Below are 15,860 nucleotides of genomic sequence, written 5' to 3'. Positions count from 1 at the left end.
TTTCATTTATCTCATGACTCAATGCATTTCCAGATTGCAGGGTCCAGTAGGCAGTGACTTAAATTGCTGTCACAGATATTAAGATGGATTGCGGCAATTATGATAAATATCATGAAAATACATTAGTGAACCAAAACCGTAAAATAACAATCACAAGCCACTATTTATTTAGATATATACTCATCTAGGGACAAAATAAAGAGAAAGTACAAGAGATAGGTTTGGGTTTTTCTTTCCAACCAAAATTATGAAGGTATTTTTACTTAGAATTGAATTTCATTTTGTCATTTTCACTTATAAATGAGTGAATTAGTTTTTATATGTTAGATTAAAGAGTAAATTTGTCATTTTGTTTCCATATCTATTGTTATAAACCGTCTCTATATATCAACATAAGGTATATGTGACATGTTATGTATCACTGTCTAATTATTCCGCCAATCACGCTAATTTTTAAAAATATAAATGGATTACATTTTAACAGAAAGGGCCAATTTGTTATTTGATTTAATGCTCATTTTTTAATATAGGGAGCAAAATACAATCTAACTCCTAATTCAGGGCTTCCATGGTATTTTTACCTTATTTTCTATTGTCTTTTGGTAAGCGTAAGTGCTAGTTTACTATTGAAGTTAGAAAAATATAATGGAAACGTGTTTTTGAAATTTTTGATTGTTTATCGTTGCTATCAAAAAGTACTTTTTGAGAACAAATGATTTATTTATTTTAAACATAATGTTGTAAAGTAGAAAATTAACTAGAGATAAAAAGATAATTTCATTACAAAGTACTTTTTCAAAAGCCAAAATTGGCTTTTTGCTTAAGTTAAAATCTCAGTCTAAAATTAATGTTTGGGTTAAAAACTAATTGTTCATGTTATAAAATAATAATAATGTAAAGAACACAAGAGTAATATGAAGATCCACTTAATAGCATTCATAACAATTTACTAAATTTTTTTGTTTGAAATCATAGTTTAAATTAAAAGTACTTTTAAACTTAAATAATAAAAAAGTTTAAGAGAGAAAGACAAAACTAATGAAATTTTAATTTAATGATAAGGTTAAGACTTTGAAAATTTTGAAAATTTAAGTTGAAATTTAAATTTATGAATTAATTAGTTAGTTTAATGCTTATAATTATTATTTCTGATTTTAACCATTGATTTAATTGTAAGAGAGAGGAAGGCATGTTTTTCCACTTCTTCCCTCTGCCTTTCTCTTTACATCTGCTTTGTTCTTAGGATAGTTGGAAAGCAAAAAAGATGTACAACCTTTTTTCTTTCGGTAGACAAAGGTGGAAGTGTTAAAAAATTGCAACACCTTCCACAGGGGCTGAGACGGAAGGCACAAAATATGCTCTAAATGTCTATATTTTTTAAGTTAAAATATGCTTTAAGTCTCTATATTTTTGGTATATTTAGAATTTAGTTTTTTTTTAAAATTAGTTTCTTTACTCTTTAAATTTCAAAATTTATGTTTAAATTGTTAACACCATTAAAATTTTATTATTAAATATGTTGGCATGATACTTTGAAATAAGAAAATACTCACTTGATAGCTTTGGAATAATAAAATGACTTTGTATTGAACTTAAATTTAACATAAAAATTTTAACGGTCTATTGCATTTTCTAAATCCGAAAATTAGAGATATTAAATTCCTTGAAATAAAAGTAAAGAGATTAAATTATGAAAGTACAAAGAATATAGGGACTTGGGAGTGTATTTTAACCCATTTCCATACGAGTTAATTTTAAATTGGTTCCTTAATTTAAAACGTTTTAATTGAGTATTCAAAGTATTAATATCTTATCTATCAAATCCTTTTGTTAGCATAGTTATCATTTTGAGCATTGAATTCTAACTTGGATATAAGGTGAAATATACATAAAAACATGTGATTAAATTTTAAATAAATTGATACCTTCGGCATGAATAACTTGTTACTAACATGTTACAAAATAGACAATATCATTAAATTTTAGGAGGACTATTTATTTTTTAAACTAGGCCAATTCAAGTTATCCATATAATAGTGTACCCATGTTTAAATTTTTTCACACATGTTTTAAATATGTTCAATGTCATATTCGATTTGGCATTAAATGCCTAAGCTGATGGCAAGGCTAATGGAAGAGCCTAATTGATACAATATTAATACCTTATGGACTAAAAAATAAAGATTTGAAATTTGAGGATCAATTTAAAGTTGAGTCATAGTTTGGAGACATTTGATGAATTAACCCAATTAAAAATATATATTTCCTAAATAACATACTATTTGGTATCTATATTTGGCTTGAATGTTGAATTTAGCACTTGAGTTTTTCTTTTGTCTCAACCCCATTCTATTCATTGGCATGGATCGTTGATACTAAAAAAGTTGTTTCTTTTTTCTCAGCCCATGATCTGAATAAGTCACACATACACCCTAGTACATGTTCCTCTAAGGACATCCCCCAAGTCAAATATTTATTGGACCATATGATGTTGTTTAGTTTGGATACCAAATTGAATATTGAAGCCAAACTTAGGTACCAAATTGAGACAAAAAATATTCAAGTACCAAATTGGACATTGAAACCAAATATATGTACCAAATGGTATATAACCCTTCTTAAAATTCAATTACAATGGAAAAAAAATACCCATTCAGCATTTGCCGCCAAATATGTGGGCCCCATTTAGTGTGCTGACATGGCAACGTAATTGTGGGTTAAAGTATTCACCGTATAAATCATAACCGGATACGAACTTTAAAACAAAGCGGGAAGCGTCGGGTAACTAACAACGTCCAAAACGAGGATTTCAAGCGTCGTTTCAAGCGAAATTCCACAAACTTCTTGCTCCCGATTCCCGCGCTTATAAAGATCTCAAATCTTCCTTAGTTCCTTTTATTCACTGCCAATTTCAAATCAAAATCTCCCTCTCTTTCTCCGTAAACAAACAATAGTTTTTACTGCAACGGAGATGATCGCTACTCTAAAGTGAGTTCATGATTTCCTTTACATATTCTTTTTCTTTGTTTCTCTTTTCTTGTTTGAAAATTGAATTGTAAACGAGAATTTGCATGAAAATCAGAGCTGAAGAAGCGAGCCAGTTACAGCTGGTGGAGCGAGAAGATATTGATGATGAAGAGGATTTGTTTGAATCCATCGACAAATGTAAACTATTTTGATTCTTTATTGTTTCTGTTTTAAGATTTGTGATTTTAAGCTTTTGCGCGCTAGTCTTTTTCTTCTGATTATTCATATATTCAGTCTGAATTCGTTTTGAAGATTTCTGAATCATTTCTGCTATTTACGATTTCATGTTCTCGTATCAGCTTGCTGGCTTTCTTAATCTTCATTTTGATCGTATGTTTGGGATTTGAATGAGCACGTAGTTGTTATTTGTGAGATGTTTTAGTTGTTAACATATTTTAAGTGAATTAGCTTTATTTGCTAGAGTACTCTCGAAGTTTTATTTTCTTGCCTTGCGGTTCAGATTCAGATCTGCTTTCCGTTATTCTCTGTCTCAACTTGGTCTTACTATATAAGCTTTCATTGATGTCGCTGGCAAAATCGTTGTTGAAGTTACATATATGATATAAATTAATTTGAACATTTCTCTTTGTAGTGTCATAGATTTCATTATTTAAACAAGGATCATTTGAACATTTATTTATTAATTTTCAGCATATTTAATTTGAACTGCAACATTTTTTTTCCTGCAGTGATATCTGCAGGTATCAATGCCGGAGACGTGAAGAAGCTTCAAGATGCAGGGATCTACACCTGTAACGGGTTGATGATGCACACTAAGAAGGTAAAATCGAATTCGATTCAAACTAATTGCATATGGCGGGAATTTTCTTTAAAAAATTTACTACCATCTTCGTGTATAATGCAGAACTTGACCGGAATCAAAGGTTTATCTGAAGCTAAGGTTGACAAGATCCGTGAAGCAGCTGAGAAGATAGTGGTTAGTTGAATTCATCTCATGGATTTAATCCTTTTTTTCTTTTATCCATTTTCTGTTTCAATTTTTGTTTTTCACGTCTTGTTTCTTCAGAACTTTGGATATATCACTGGAAGCGATGCTTTGCTAAGAGTAAGTTCAAATTTAACTCTTTATTTCTTTTCCTCCTTTCACGCTTTAATTTCCGCTTAAGATAAAACTGAATGCTATCGGGTATTATACATTTGTGGCTTTGTAGAGAAAATCTGTTATTCGCATTACAACTGGAAGCCAATCCCTAGATGAACTCTTAGGAGGTAAATACTTCTGCTCTGGGGGGATGCTCCATTGCTGTTAAATATACTGCACTCATAGAAATCATTTTAATTATGCCTAAACTTTAAAAGGTGGCATAGAAACATCGGCTATCACGGAAGCTTTTGGAGAATTTAGGTAAGAACTAAGAACAACAGCTTATAGTTCTTCAGTTTCCTATATATGGATATTAAATGGTACTATGATTTGCCAGTTGAAATATTTGCAGCTTGTCCATTTCTAGTACCCCGAGGCTTTGATTAAATTGTCTACTAATCTACAATGTTGATTCAGGTCTGGAAAAACACAGCTGGCACATACACTCTGCGTTTCTACACAGGTTGCTTTCTCACCTTTGTAGTCCATGATTAATGCAAGATCTTTTTTTAGAAATTAGGGATGGAAGAGAAAAATAGAGAATAGCGCTGACTTTGTTTAATTGACTCAAAACTCCTAATGTTATTTGGATTGATTTTGGAGGAGATTTGATTTGTTCAAATTGACTGTTGCAATGCGAACTCCTATACTTGTAGTATATTTCTTCAGGATGCCGTAATTGAATACTGCTACTTAGTGCTGGTTTACAGTATAGTTTATGTTGCAAGAACATTATGCACCAAGAAATGGTATTGATTTAGTTAAAGGAGCCGACAATATTTGTCATCTACGTCTACACCATATTTTTCTTAAAATATTTGTATTCAACATTTATATTCAAAGATATTTACTGAGACACTCATCTCGCAATCTAAGTAAATATATCATATACATTGGACTTTTTTAAATTAGATTTTTATATTGATTTGCAGCTTCCTACAAACATGAGAGGAGGGAATGGGAAAGTTGCTTACATTGATACCGAGGGAACTTTGTATCTTTTTTTTTTTCTTTTACTTTAAATTTTCAAGTTACGGATTCAAGTTTCTCTTGTTTGAGACGCTAACTAAGGAGTATTATCTTCGAAGTAGTTCCAATTAGGGTCGATTTGTTTACTTTAACTAAATACACTTGAAGCCGGCCTGATCGAATTATACCAATAGCAGAAAGATTTGGGATGGACCCAGCAGCAGTTCTTGACAATGTAAGGATCAACAACCACATTATCATCAATTGAGTTTTAAACCAGGTTTTAAATATATTTCTCATTTTCTGTGAATGTGAAAGATTGTTTATGCTCGTGCATACACATATGAGCATCAGTATAATCTACTTCTGGGTTTGGCAGCAAAAATGTCTGGAGAACAATTCAGACTTCTGGTGAGTATTGTACTATTGTTTTAGCATCATTCTGGAATGCTGATATCATGGGATCTGTTTGATGATGTTTGTTTACGCTCATAATATTTCAGATTGTGGATTCTGTCATTGCTCTATTTCGAGTAGATTTCACCGGAAGAGGAGAACTAGCCGAGCGCCAGGTTTATCTTGAAAAAGCCTATAATTAAAACTTAAAACATAAAACTTTGCTTCTCTTTTCTCTCTAAGATCCTACGTACTTGATAGTCACACTGGGTTTTTAACTATTTTAGAGTCTAAGTCAAATCGCAAATAAGTTTACTTTCTTGGTTTCTAGATTGAAATTGGAACCGACTTCGAACTCTTTACCACTTTGTTCAAATGCAAAATTTTGCTCACATGAACGTTTTGCCATTTTTCAGCAAAAATTGGCTCAGATGCTTTCCCGATTGACAAAAATAGCTGAAGAATTCAACGTTGCAGTATACATGACCAACCAAGGTTGCAACTCCAAGCTCTTTATCTTTTTGATATTTCCTGAGGCAAAACTACAATCGGAGAAACAGTTGGTGACTAAATTTTACAAACCGGAGCCAAATTGAAGGTCAATCGTTAAACTATATTAATGGGTGCTTTGTTTGTTTGTTTGTTTGTTTGTTTGTTGCAGTTATTGCCGATCCTGGCGGTGGAGTATTTATATCAGATCCAAAGAAACCAGCCGGGGGTCATGTGCTTGCTCATGCGGCCACAATAAGGTTGATGTTCAGGAAAGGCAAAGGTGAACAGCGAGTCTGCAAGGTGTTTGATGCCCCAAATTTGCCCGAAGCTGAAGCAATATCCTTTTACCTCAATTTCAGTGCAAAATTTTTCTGAGTACCCTCAAATCACTTAACTCCACAACTCCATGTCGTTTGACCACGATGATCAGACTTCAAGTTACCAGCTCTTAATCAAAGACTGCATGAACTAATTCGATTAGAACTAAGACCAAATAATTTAATCTATTGGATATTACCTTTCAAACATGACTGTATGAATCAAATTAAATCCCGGCATCAGCATGTAGCAAATCTTATCTAAGTACTGCAACTTTGTTGTTTGGTTATCCTTGACGGAAGCATGTCTTTCAGATAACACCAGGGGGCATTGCTGATGCGAAGGACTGACTCCGAGGTGAGACCAAGATTGGCAGAAAAATGTAGGCCAAAGTAATATACTTTTTAATTGACTGTTTATATTCCTCACCCTTAGAATTTAAGCTGCAAAGTAAGGATTTGCCTTCCCTTTTATATTTCCCTACCTATATGCTAAATCCTTTCCCTTTTACAAAAGAATGAAAAAAAAAAACAGAGTGAATATTATGAGAGTTGCGTGCTAATTTTAGCCTATAAAAATAATGAAAATTGTGAACCGTAACATTACCTATATGCTCGGTTTATTTTAGCCTACAGAAATTATGAAAATGTGTAACTAACGTTGTTCTCTACTTTGTGTGAATATTAGAAATATAAAAAGGGGTAAGCATCGAATTGATGCAGATGAGAGCCAGGTTTCCAATGGAAAGTAAAAAAGAATGTCAATTTGATAGAAGTCAGTCTAAAACTTTAATGTCAAGAAGCTACACTGTATTTAAAATAAAAACATAAAACACCGAACTGTTTGATTGCATAATTTTTCTGTGAACTCGTCTACAAAATACATAATAAAAGTAATAATCAGACATCAAGTGGTTCAAACTCGGTTGTACGCAACTGATTTGCTGAAGAGTTGGCGGATATAGATAACTTGAAGTGCACTAACTAGAGTTAGCAAAATGTACTCTCCAACTGTGTATCCTATAACTCGCTTCCTTGTGCTCTCATTTGCTGCCACCCAAATAGTATAGAGCTATTAGAAAGTGTTTCCATAATAATACATAACACATGTTATTTATTAGCTATGGGTCAAATTATGGTTGTCACTTTGATCCCTCTTTATGCTCAAATTTGAGATTGTCTCTATATTTTAATTTGGCATAATTTGATCGTTCCACTATAAAAGTAAAGAAAGCAAATTATACCAAATTAAAGTATAGGGACTGAATCTCACAAAGGGTTCAAAATCATAATTTGACCTACAAATATTTCAATATAAGGTATACTCCAAATAAATGGAAAAACATAGAAAACTTTAGGGTATATCCATGTTGGGCACATAAGTTCCTCTAAGCCTAGGAAAAGTATAGAAAACTCGGGGGTATATCCATGTTGGGCACATAAGTTCCTCTAAGCCTAGGAAAAGTAAGTTCCCACTATTCTGCCTAGATAACATCTAGCTACCAACTAAAATCAATTAAACACTACTTATGAACTCAAAGCAAAAGGAGGAAACTGAAGCTACTTACTATGACGATGCCGAGTATCACGTGCTTTCAAGTACTTTTGTTCTGCTGTAACGGATTCCAAGGCTTCTCTAAGTTCGGCGATTTTAACATTAATTGGGTCCAAATGTTCTGAAATGAAGAGAATAAAGGAAAATTACTGAATGTTAAGGAAAAAATAATATTGACAACAATATATGATGTACGCCTACAAACAGGGTAGAAAAAAGCAACTTAAATGTTAGAGTCAAAGTTGAATGCCGATAATAACAGCAATATACAGTTTTCCCAACAAAGAAATAGGATATAGACTTAAAAGTATGCCGAGGAAAATATAACAAACCGTCTTTGGCAAGATCATGCTCAGTAGGAATATGGCCAACGTGGATATGGAAAGAGACGGTCTCTGGTGCAGAGTGGGGATTGTGAAAACAAAATTTGTACATTCCGCTTCTTGGGGCTTTGACTTCAAACTTGTCCCCAGATGTCCCCTTCAATTCGTGAACTGTATTACCCAGAGGAGAAGTCACCTGCATTAAGCAAGAGATTAGACAGATAGAAGACTACTTAAAATAATACTGCCAATAGACATGGCAATTTGTGTATTCATGTAATTTTCAGTAACATTATCATATTATGGTATTTCAGGTATTGTTGAGGGGCTGACTCCTTCTGGAGAAGTCTTCAAACTGTGGTCTGCCAGCCCCCAACAATGGTAGGGTATTGTCCTAGTGCTGGGATGGGTTCCCGGAGACCCCCCCCCCCAAGGAAACATGAGCATTTACCCCTGCTGCGGACAATACCCAACCATTATTGGGACACTTCAAAGACTTCTCCCAAAGAAGTCGACCCCCTCAACAGGTATAATAATTCGTTTTGATATGTTTTACTCTCTTTTTTTTGGTATTGTGTTCGATCTATCTATCAACATAAGCCTGAAATTAAACAGAGACAACATATCCCATAGATCATATGAATTCAATTCAAATGCATGGATCTAAAGAATAAACACCCTTTTCACCACTAAAACCAAACCTTAAGCCATAGATCAAAATTTCCCAATTCAGAATCACCCAAAAGTCCCCATAATTCCACCAAAAGCAAGATATCAAATATCATTAAAAATTAAATCTTAAGTCAATTGAATCAAACATTAAAAGAAAAGTGAAATAAAAGAGAGAAAATATCATTAAAAATCAACCTTCAGTCAAAGGAAACCAATACCCAGGAATCAAAACAATTGAAACATAGCCATAAAAACCCGACCTTTAAAATTCAATACGCAGATATAAAATTAACACAAATTTCATCCAAAAAAGAAAACCCATCAAGTTTAGAGATCGGAAAATAAACTTACAGTGAAATCAATGCCAGGGTGGTCGGAACCCCAGAAAATATCATGGTCAACGACGACAAAGTTGCCGGAAATCGTGTCTCCTTCGTAAAGCACATATTCGTACACACATTCGATGTTGTTTACATTCACCGAAAGGGAGGAAACATTACACACCGAATTAAAAAGAAGCAAACCCATCAAAGCCCACATCTTTCCCCATATCTTCGCCATCTTTTAGGGTTCAGATTTGGGGATTTCTTTTTTCTCTCTTTTGATTTGATTTCTAACAGTTGTGCAAAGAAGTCAAAAACTCTGGTGTATGATATAGAATTTGAGCATCCCACGACTGCCTCAGTTTATCACTGCATTTATAGTGTTAACGGCACCGTTTCTCGTTACTTTATACGACGCCGGTTCATATATTTATGGGTTTGATACCTTGATTATCTATTTTTTATTATTTAGGTCTTTGACTAAATTTGCCTCACTAATTAGTTGGGTATAAAGTCGGATAAAAAATTATAAAAATATTTTTATAATTAAAATAAGATATATTATTTAAAGATATTTTAATTTTTTATAATTAAAATAAATTATATTATTTGAATATATTTTTACAAAAAGTCCTACAAAATTTTGATGCTGTTGAATTTGATTATAAATTTCTAATCTCTTATATGCTTGTTAGATTATTTATGTAATTTCATATTTACTAGTATTTTACGAATTAGGGTAGTAGGGTTATAATTGGTGATTTATCTTTTATTATTGTTTAACTTTTTAGTTACTAGCTTCTAATCTGTGATTTGATGTATTTAATATTTAATTAATTTTATAAATAGTATATTTTTAATTATAATAATTAGTATAAAATAATATTTTTCATTTAAAATTTTAAATATGATTAAAATATATTAATATAAAATTTATTGAATATAATTAAAACATTTTTAACATATTCAACATAAAATATAATTTTGTAATTAGTACAAAATAACATTATTCAAAACAAGATATTCAGAATCATATTCAAATAATAATTTTATTGTGCGTGCACAACTTTTTATTCATGTCAATAATTTTAAACTAATAATTATAGACTATAATTGTGACAACTTTTTCTATATTCCATGCTTAAAGCTCCATTAAAGTATTACAATTATAATCATCACAACTCCTTTATTTTTCTATTTTATTTCAAAATTTTAAACTAATAAATTCAAGTATTATAAATACGAACCTTACGCTGAATCTTAAAGTAACAACACAATGCTTCAAACAAGAGGTTAGTGATCGATAAACGAAGAATAAAATGGAATGGAACTTTTAGTACTCCATTGAACAATTTTAAAACTACATGAATCGCATTGGAGATAAAGATAAATTTGGAATTCTTCCTGTTATTATCCTTTTTAATTATATGAATTGATTTGATTCTCTACCTTTTTATATATGATTACCAAAACTCTACTATTTGTTGCTCCATTTTGATTGATTAGCTGCTTGATGACAACTTTTGTTGACTTCTTGTTTGCTTTTGGGTACTTTAAAAGATTTTGTGCTCCAATATGAATATATATATATATAGCAATAAGCACAAGATATTTGCTGCCCTTCTTCTCCAATTGCAGGAAGCATTTTCATGGGGTAAAAATGTTCACCAAAATAATGAGTTGATGCATCCTTGTTCAACTCACAAATGCAGTGGTGAGTCAACGTTTTGAACTGGTCCTACAATGGTTGGTGGATGCAAAAGTAAAAGAAAAAGGTTGGTAAGGGAATATAGATCAATATTTTGTTATATAATATACGATAATTTCATTTTTTAAGTGGCTAGGATTGTGAAACTCCATTTTCAACAAAACTCAGCTTCAGAAAAAAGAAATGGAGAAGGAAACCCAAGTTCAAGTTCCAAGGGTGAAGCTGGGTACTCAAGGATTGGAGGTAAGCCAAAATGGGTTTTCTTCATATTATATTAAAAATAGGGATTTATGATATGATAATATATTATTTGGCATTTTGATTGTTTTTTTGTTCTTGCAATGGATGCTGCAATATTGGGATTCAAACCCCAAATTTCTTAGATAATATTGCTTAAAATTTATTATATGAAACCAATTTAGGATTTGAACTTATTTGAATGCTTTTTAGCATCTGGAAACAAGGGTAAGAAATGGATTTGGCTTTCTGGCCAACAAGAAAATTTTCAAGTCTTGATTTTTTAATTGATTCAAGTTTTGGGTTAATTTACTATTTTGTATATATTCACTTCAATGTTATTTAGACTCGAGTGAGTGTCAAAAGGATATGTGTGTTGGTATATGTTTATTTGAACATGTGGTGGTCGAATACGAATACTTTAGAAAAATCAAGAGTTCGAGTAATATAGATTCATCTCTCTCTATATGTGTGTGTATATTTTCAGGTCTCTAAATTGGGGTTTGGTTGTGGAGCACTCTCTGGTATGTACAATGCTCCTCTCTCCCATGAAGAAGGGTGTTTTGTTTTAAAGGAAGCTTTTTCTAAGGGCATCACATTCTTTGACACATCTGACCTTTACGGCGAACTTTACGATAACGAGACCATGGTCGGGAAGGTATGTATGGTTGCAATACGGTCGCGATTTTGTGGTTTCAGCCATTGTATGTGTCAATATTCAGTTAGATAAGAGCTCGTCTTGATTCATAAACACATGTCGATACATGCATATATATATGTCCTGTTTCGCAGGCTTTGAAGCAGCTTCCGCGGGATAAAGTGCAATTAGCAACAAAGTTCGGGATCCGTAGATTAGAAGGATTTAACTTTGAGGTGAAAGGGACCCGTGAATATGTTCGAAAATGCTGTGAAGCTAGCCTTAACCGACTCGGTGTGGACTATATCGATCTTTACTACCAGCATCGTGTCGATACTTCGGTCACCATAGAGGAAACTGTAAGCATATATATCATCTCAAAAAACACCTATTTTCTCTATAGATATTATTAAACTTGATAACATTTTTTAATGCATCAAACATTGGCAAAAACAGATGGGGGAATTGAAGAAGCTTGTAGAAGAGGGAAAGATAAAATATATTGGTCTATCTGAACCTAGTGTTGATACCCTTAGAAGAGCTCATGCTGTTCATCCTATATCAGCCTTGGAAATGGAGTATTCCCTCTGGTCTCGTGAGATCGAAGATGATATAATTCCGGTCTGCAGGTTTGTTAGTCGGTACCCATACTTTTTGTCTTCCTTAAAATCAAGCATATTCGTGTAGGATAATACCTACGTCTGACACTCACTTCCGAGTCTTTCCAACTGTTTTTGTATCTTCCTCAGAGAGCTTGGTATCGGGATAGTAGCGTATAGTCCGCTCGGACGAGGTTTCTTTGGTGGGAAAGCAAGTGTGGAGAGCTTGCCTAGTGAAAGTATTTTGGTACATCAAATCCATTAGTGTTTTTTTTAAAATGATTTAATTCCCATTTTTATGATCAAAACCTATGCATCTTATATACATCTCTGGTATGAAAATCTCCCTTTTTGATTAGTATTCGATGTTTGCTTGTCACAGAAAATGCATCCGAGATTCTCAGGGGATAATTTAGAGAAGAACAAGCTCGTTTATGCTCGTTTAGAAAACTTGGCAAAGAAGCATAAATGCACCCCTGCTCAGCTTGCTCTAGCATGGGTGTTCCATCAAGGGGAAGACATAATTCCAATCCCTGGTAAATTTTTTCATCAGTCTCGTTGAACTCGGGTTTGCATCTTACACGAGTATGTTCAATATTTTAGAATTTCTCTATGCAGTTGAAGTGTTTTTCGAGGGTTATATCCCCATTGAAATTTACACCTTTACCCGAATATGCACCAGTCCGGGTATATGATTTTTTTTTTTTTTTTTTGGAATTGAAATTTACAGCTACAACAAAGATTAAAAACCTTGAAAGCAACATTGGGTCCTTGACATTGAAGCTGACGAAAGATGATTTGAAAGAAATGTGTGATGCAGTGCCAATTGAAGAAGTGAATGGTGAAAGAGAATATGATGTTTTTGCTGAATATTCCTATAAGTTTGCAAATACCCCAAAAAGTGATTGAAAATGTAAAGCTAAATTGCTAGAATCGAAAAGCCTGTGACGATCTATGAATACCAATCTTTTCGGGATTCATGATTGTTCCATTCAATAATATTATTTCCATGATTTGAAATTGAGTTTGCAATATATTTTACAGTTGTGCCAAAACTTGTTATACTTTTCCAGATTATAAATGCTTTATATTACTCCACACTGCACTTCTTCATTTCTTTTGGGTTAAATTATGCTATTAGTCACTGTACTTTACGAACGTTGTTGATTAAATCATTGTACTTCAGTTTGATTATTTTTAATACTTGTAATTTTTAAGTTTTAGTCATTACCAAAAAATAACTGTTAAATTCATTAAGTTCTACCATTGCTAAAACTTGATGTGCCAAACATATTATCATGTGTTATTTCCACATTACCCACTAAAACTCAATTAATGGATTAACAACTATCATTTAAGTAAGTATTGAAAATTCAAAATTTGAAAAGTATAAGGTCTTAGAATAATCTAATTGTAGAATGTGGACCAAATATACAATTGTACGCATAATTCAGAACTAGTAATTGAATTTAACTGTTATTGTTTGGGTTAGGACTAAAATTTCAAAATTTAAAAATATAAGGATTAAAATTTACCAAATTAAAAAGTACAATGACTTAAATTGATCAAATATATCCACAAGGACTAAATCTGCAACTTTTGCAAAAGACTATAGCAGAATTTAACATTTCTTTTAACTAGTAATTTTAAAAGTCAAGCGGAATGAAATTTAATAAACATTTACCATAATTGCCTTGCTCCACCATTTACATCTAAAGATATTCATTGCTCGGGTTGAGATATCTTATACATAATACTAATACCATATATAGTTGTTTAAGTTGAATGTTGCTCGAATCTTTTTATTAAGATTTTAACATAGTTTTTAACACCTACATTACAATATAATATATTTAATTCTTTTATATTTTTTAAAAAATAATATTTTATAAACGTGAAAATCATTCATGTCGAGCTAAACACAAACTATAAATATGAAACTTGTGCCCAATACATAATTTACCAATCACTTTTGAAAGTTAGATATGAAAATGACGTGGACCCAAATTTACCACCACCATTTTTTCTCTCTACATTCCAAAATTAATACCAAACTTTACCTTCTTACGTCAATGCAATGAGTAAATTGCTTTGAATTTTATTGGGTTTTGTAATTGCATCAAAGTTCTTGGCTTTATATGCTATGTTGATGATCAATCAGTTTCATTTTCAGGAAAAAAAAGTAATAGAGGTTTTTGAAAGCAAGAAAAATGGTTGCATCACTAGTAGCCGTCCAACTGTTTGTGGAAAGTCCTGTGAGACCTGGACTCACTAACAGAAGTAGGATTTTTCAGTTTTTTGGTGTAAAATATGTGCCGAAGAGACCCAATGTTTGCATCTGCTGCTTGGCGGAGGTAAGTTTATGGTACTTTTTTTGCTTAGCTCCCTAGCTATAACGCTGGACATTTCTTAAACCCAGGTTTTGTACTTTTCAGGATGATGAAGATGAGGGGCATTTCGAGAGCTTGAAATTGTCTGATGCGTTATTTAGTGGAGCAGTGGCAGAGAGGATCAATGGGCGGTTGGCGATGATTGGGTTCGTGGCAGCCACGGCGGTAGAGTTAAGCAGGGGCCAGGATCTACTTACTGAGATCACATCAGACGGTGGGATTCGATGGATGGTGAGAAGCAGTATGGTGATAGCAATGGCATCGTGGATCCCATTGTTGAAAGGGATGAGAATTGAGTGCAGTTCAGTTGGGATTTACACCTCTGATGCTGAGCTATGGAATGGTAGGTTTGCAATGTTGGGCCTTGTTTTTATGGCATTCCATGAATATCTCAAGGGTGGTGCCCTTTTCTAAAGGTAAAATAGGTCCTTCTGTTATAGCTATATGATCAAATTAGTGTTTAAACTTTTAAATGGATGGATTTAGGCTCTAAACTATTTTAAAAAATTAAATTAGTCCTTATACTATTTAATAGCCTTTCAAAGAATCAAATTAATCCTTATACCCCTTTAATGGTGTTTCACTGAGATTTTATTTATAGTTCAATTTCAAATAAAATATTTTATTTGCAAAAATATAATAGCTTTAAAAATATTGGTTTTGTTAATAATAAATATTAACTTTTTAAACTATGATTTTATTTAATTTTTTATAGTATAAAGATTAAATTGATTCATTTAATAGTATAAAGGTTAATTTAATAAGGATATTATAATATAGTAATCTGCGAAGAACTTTCACTATTTTCTAAATATTTAATAAATTTTATATTTATGTATTGGTGTATAAATTTATGTATCATTTTGCCAATCAAATGATGATAAATTACTCAAAATTTTAAAATTAAATTCACCTAACTTCATTTTAATTCCTAAAAATATATAAAACTATATATTGTGGTTGCATTAAATATTAACTCTTATTTATTGCTTAAATACTGGTAATATTATAAAATAATTCTCAATTAGCAAGCTATGTTTAATTAATTCAATTAGTATTTTATGATTTTTTTTTTGATAAATAGAAGAAATGATTACATCTAAATATTCA

General features: G+C 32.1%; 4 protein-coding genes across 6 annotated transcripts; 3 read left to right on the top strand and 1 right to left on the bottom strand.

Annotated features, from left to right (window-relative positions):
* The first annotated feature begins 2,915 nt into the window (after positions 1 to 2,915).
* On the top strand, positions 2,916 to 6,897 carry LOC105800551 (meiotic recombination protein DMC1 homolog). Its single transcript, XM_052621517.1, has 14 exons — positions 2,916 to 2,988; positions 3,083 to 3,165; positions 3,717 to 3,808; positions 3,893 to 3,964; positions 4,055 to 4,093; positions 4,200 to 4,257; positions 4,348 to 4,393; positions 4,550 to 4,595; positions 5,065 to 5,126; positions 5,270 to 5,336; positions 5,420 to 5,512; positions 5,605 to 5,673; positions 5,914 to 5,992; positions 6,159 to 6,897. Exons 1-14 carry the CDS (start codon positions 2,972 to 2,974, stop codon positions 6,362 to 6,364), a joined length of 1,029 nt encoding a protein of 342 aa, XP_052477477.1. The 5' UTR covers positions 2,916 to 2,971; the 3' UTR covers positions 6,365 to 6,897.
* A 144-nt stretch (positions 6,898 to 7,041) lies between these two features.
* Positions 7,042 to 9,541, bottom strand: LOC105800553 (transmembrane emp24 domain-containing protein p24beta3). Its single transcript, XM_012631752.2, has 4 exons — positions 9,208 to 9,541; positions 8,194 to 8,380; positions 7,875 to 7,982; positions 7,042 to 7,356 (listed from the first exon to the last, which is right to left on the bottom strand). Exons 1-4 carry the CDS (start codon positions 9,415 to 9,417, stop codon positions 7,223 to 7,225), a joined length of 639 nt encoding a protein of 212 aa, XP_012487206.1. The 5' UTR covers positions 9,418 to 9,541; the 3' UTR covers positions 7,042 to 7,222.
* A 1,285-nt stretch (positions 9,542 to 10,826) lies between these two features.
* Positions 10,827 to 13,415, top strand: LOC105800552 (perakine reductase). 3 transcript variants are annotated; one of them, XM_052620554.1, is made up of 8 exons: positions 10,827 to 10,954; positions 11,056 to 11,130; positions 11,612 to 11,782; positions 11,917 to 12,120; positions 12,218 to 12,390; positions 12,511 to 12,607; positions 12,743 to 12,896; positions 13,091 to 13,415. In XM_052620554.1, the coding sequence occupies exons 2-8, from the start codon at positions 11,071 to 11,073 to the stop codon at positions 13,267 to 13,269; spliced, it is 1,038 nt and encodes a 345-aa protein (XP_052476514.1). In that variant the 5' UTR covers positions 10,827 to 10,954; positions 11,056 to 11,070; the 3' UTR covers positions 13,270 to 13,415. The 3 variants fall into 3 exon arrangements, with proteins under 3 accessions (XP_052476514.1, XP_052476513.1, XP_012487205.2); XM_052620553.1 differs by having other exon boundaries at positions 10,908 to 10,958; XM_012631751.2 differs by having other exon boundaries at positions 10,936 to 10,954; positions 11,024 to 11,130.
* A 672-nt stretch (positions 13,416 to 14,087) lies between these two features.
* Positions 14,088 to 15,277, top strand: LOC105800550 (early light-induced protein 1, chloroplastic). The gene is made up of 2 exons (XM_012631747.2): positions 14,088 to 14,714; positions 14,796 to 15,277. The coding sequence occupies exons 1-2, from the start codon at positions 14,571 to 14,573 to the stop codon at positions 15,162 to 15,164; spliced, it is 513 nt and encodes a 170-aa protein (XP_012487201.1). The 5' UTR covers positions 14,088 to 14,570; the 3' UTR covers positions 15,165 to 15,277.
* Positions 15,278 to 15,860: the final 583 nt, after the last annotated feature.

Source organism: Gossypium raimondii, chromosome 9 (genome assembly GCF_025698545.1).
Source record: "Gossypium raimondii isolate GPD5lz chromosome 9, ASM2569854v1, whole genome shotgun sequence".
Lineage (NCBI taxonomy): Eukaryota > Viridiplantae > Streptophyta > Magnoliopsida > Malvales > Malvaceae > Gossypium > Gossypium raimondii.
The sequence above is the reverse complement of the archived record's forward strand: the minus strand, read 5'-3'. Positions and strand labels throughout refer to the sequence as shown.

Coding starts and splice junctions, on each gene's coding strand:
- LOC105800551 (XM_052621517.1), top strand. Junction 3,166..3,716: donor GTTTGAATCCATCGACAAAT/GTAAACTATTTT, acceptor TTTTTCCTGCAG/TGATATCTGCAGGTATCAAT. Junction 3,965..4,054: donor AAGCAGCTGAGAAGATAGTG/GTTAGTTGAATT, acceptor TTGTTTCTTCAG/AACTTTGGATATATCACTGG.
- LOC105800553 (XM_012631752.2), bottom strand. CDS start 9,417: ATGGCGAAGATATGGGGAAAGATGTGGGCTTTGATGGGTTTGCTTCTT. Junction 8,381..9,207: donor ACCCTGGCATTGATTTCACT/GTAAGTTTATTT, acceptor TGCTTAATGCAG/GTGACTTCTCCTCTGGGTAA. Junction 7,983..8,193: donor GCATGATCTTGCCAAAGACG/GTTTGTTATATT, acceptor TCTTCATTTCAG/AACATTTGGACCCAATTAAT.
- LOC105800552 (XM_052620553.1), top strand. CDS start 10,923: ATGGTTGGTGGATGCAAAAGTAAAAGAAAAAGGTTG. Junction 11,131..11,611: donor TGGGTACTCAAGGATTGGAG/GTAAGCCAAAAT, acceptor GTATATTTTCAG/GTCTCTAAATTGGGGTTTGG. Junction 11,783..11,916: donor ACGAGACCATGGTCGGGAAG/GTATGTATGGTT, acceptor CCTGTTTCGCAG/GCTTTGAAGCAGCTTCCGCG.
- LOC105800550 (XM_012631747.2), top strand. CDS start 14,571: ATGGTTGCATCACTAGTAGCCGTCCAACTGTTTGTGGAAAGTCCTGTG. Junction 14,715..14,795: donor GCATCTGCTGCTTGGCGGAG/GTAAGTTTATGG, acceptor TGTACTTTTCAG/GATGATGAAGATGAGGGGCA.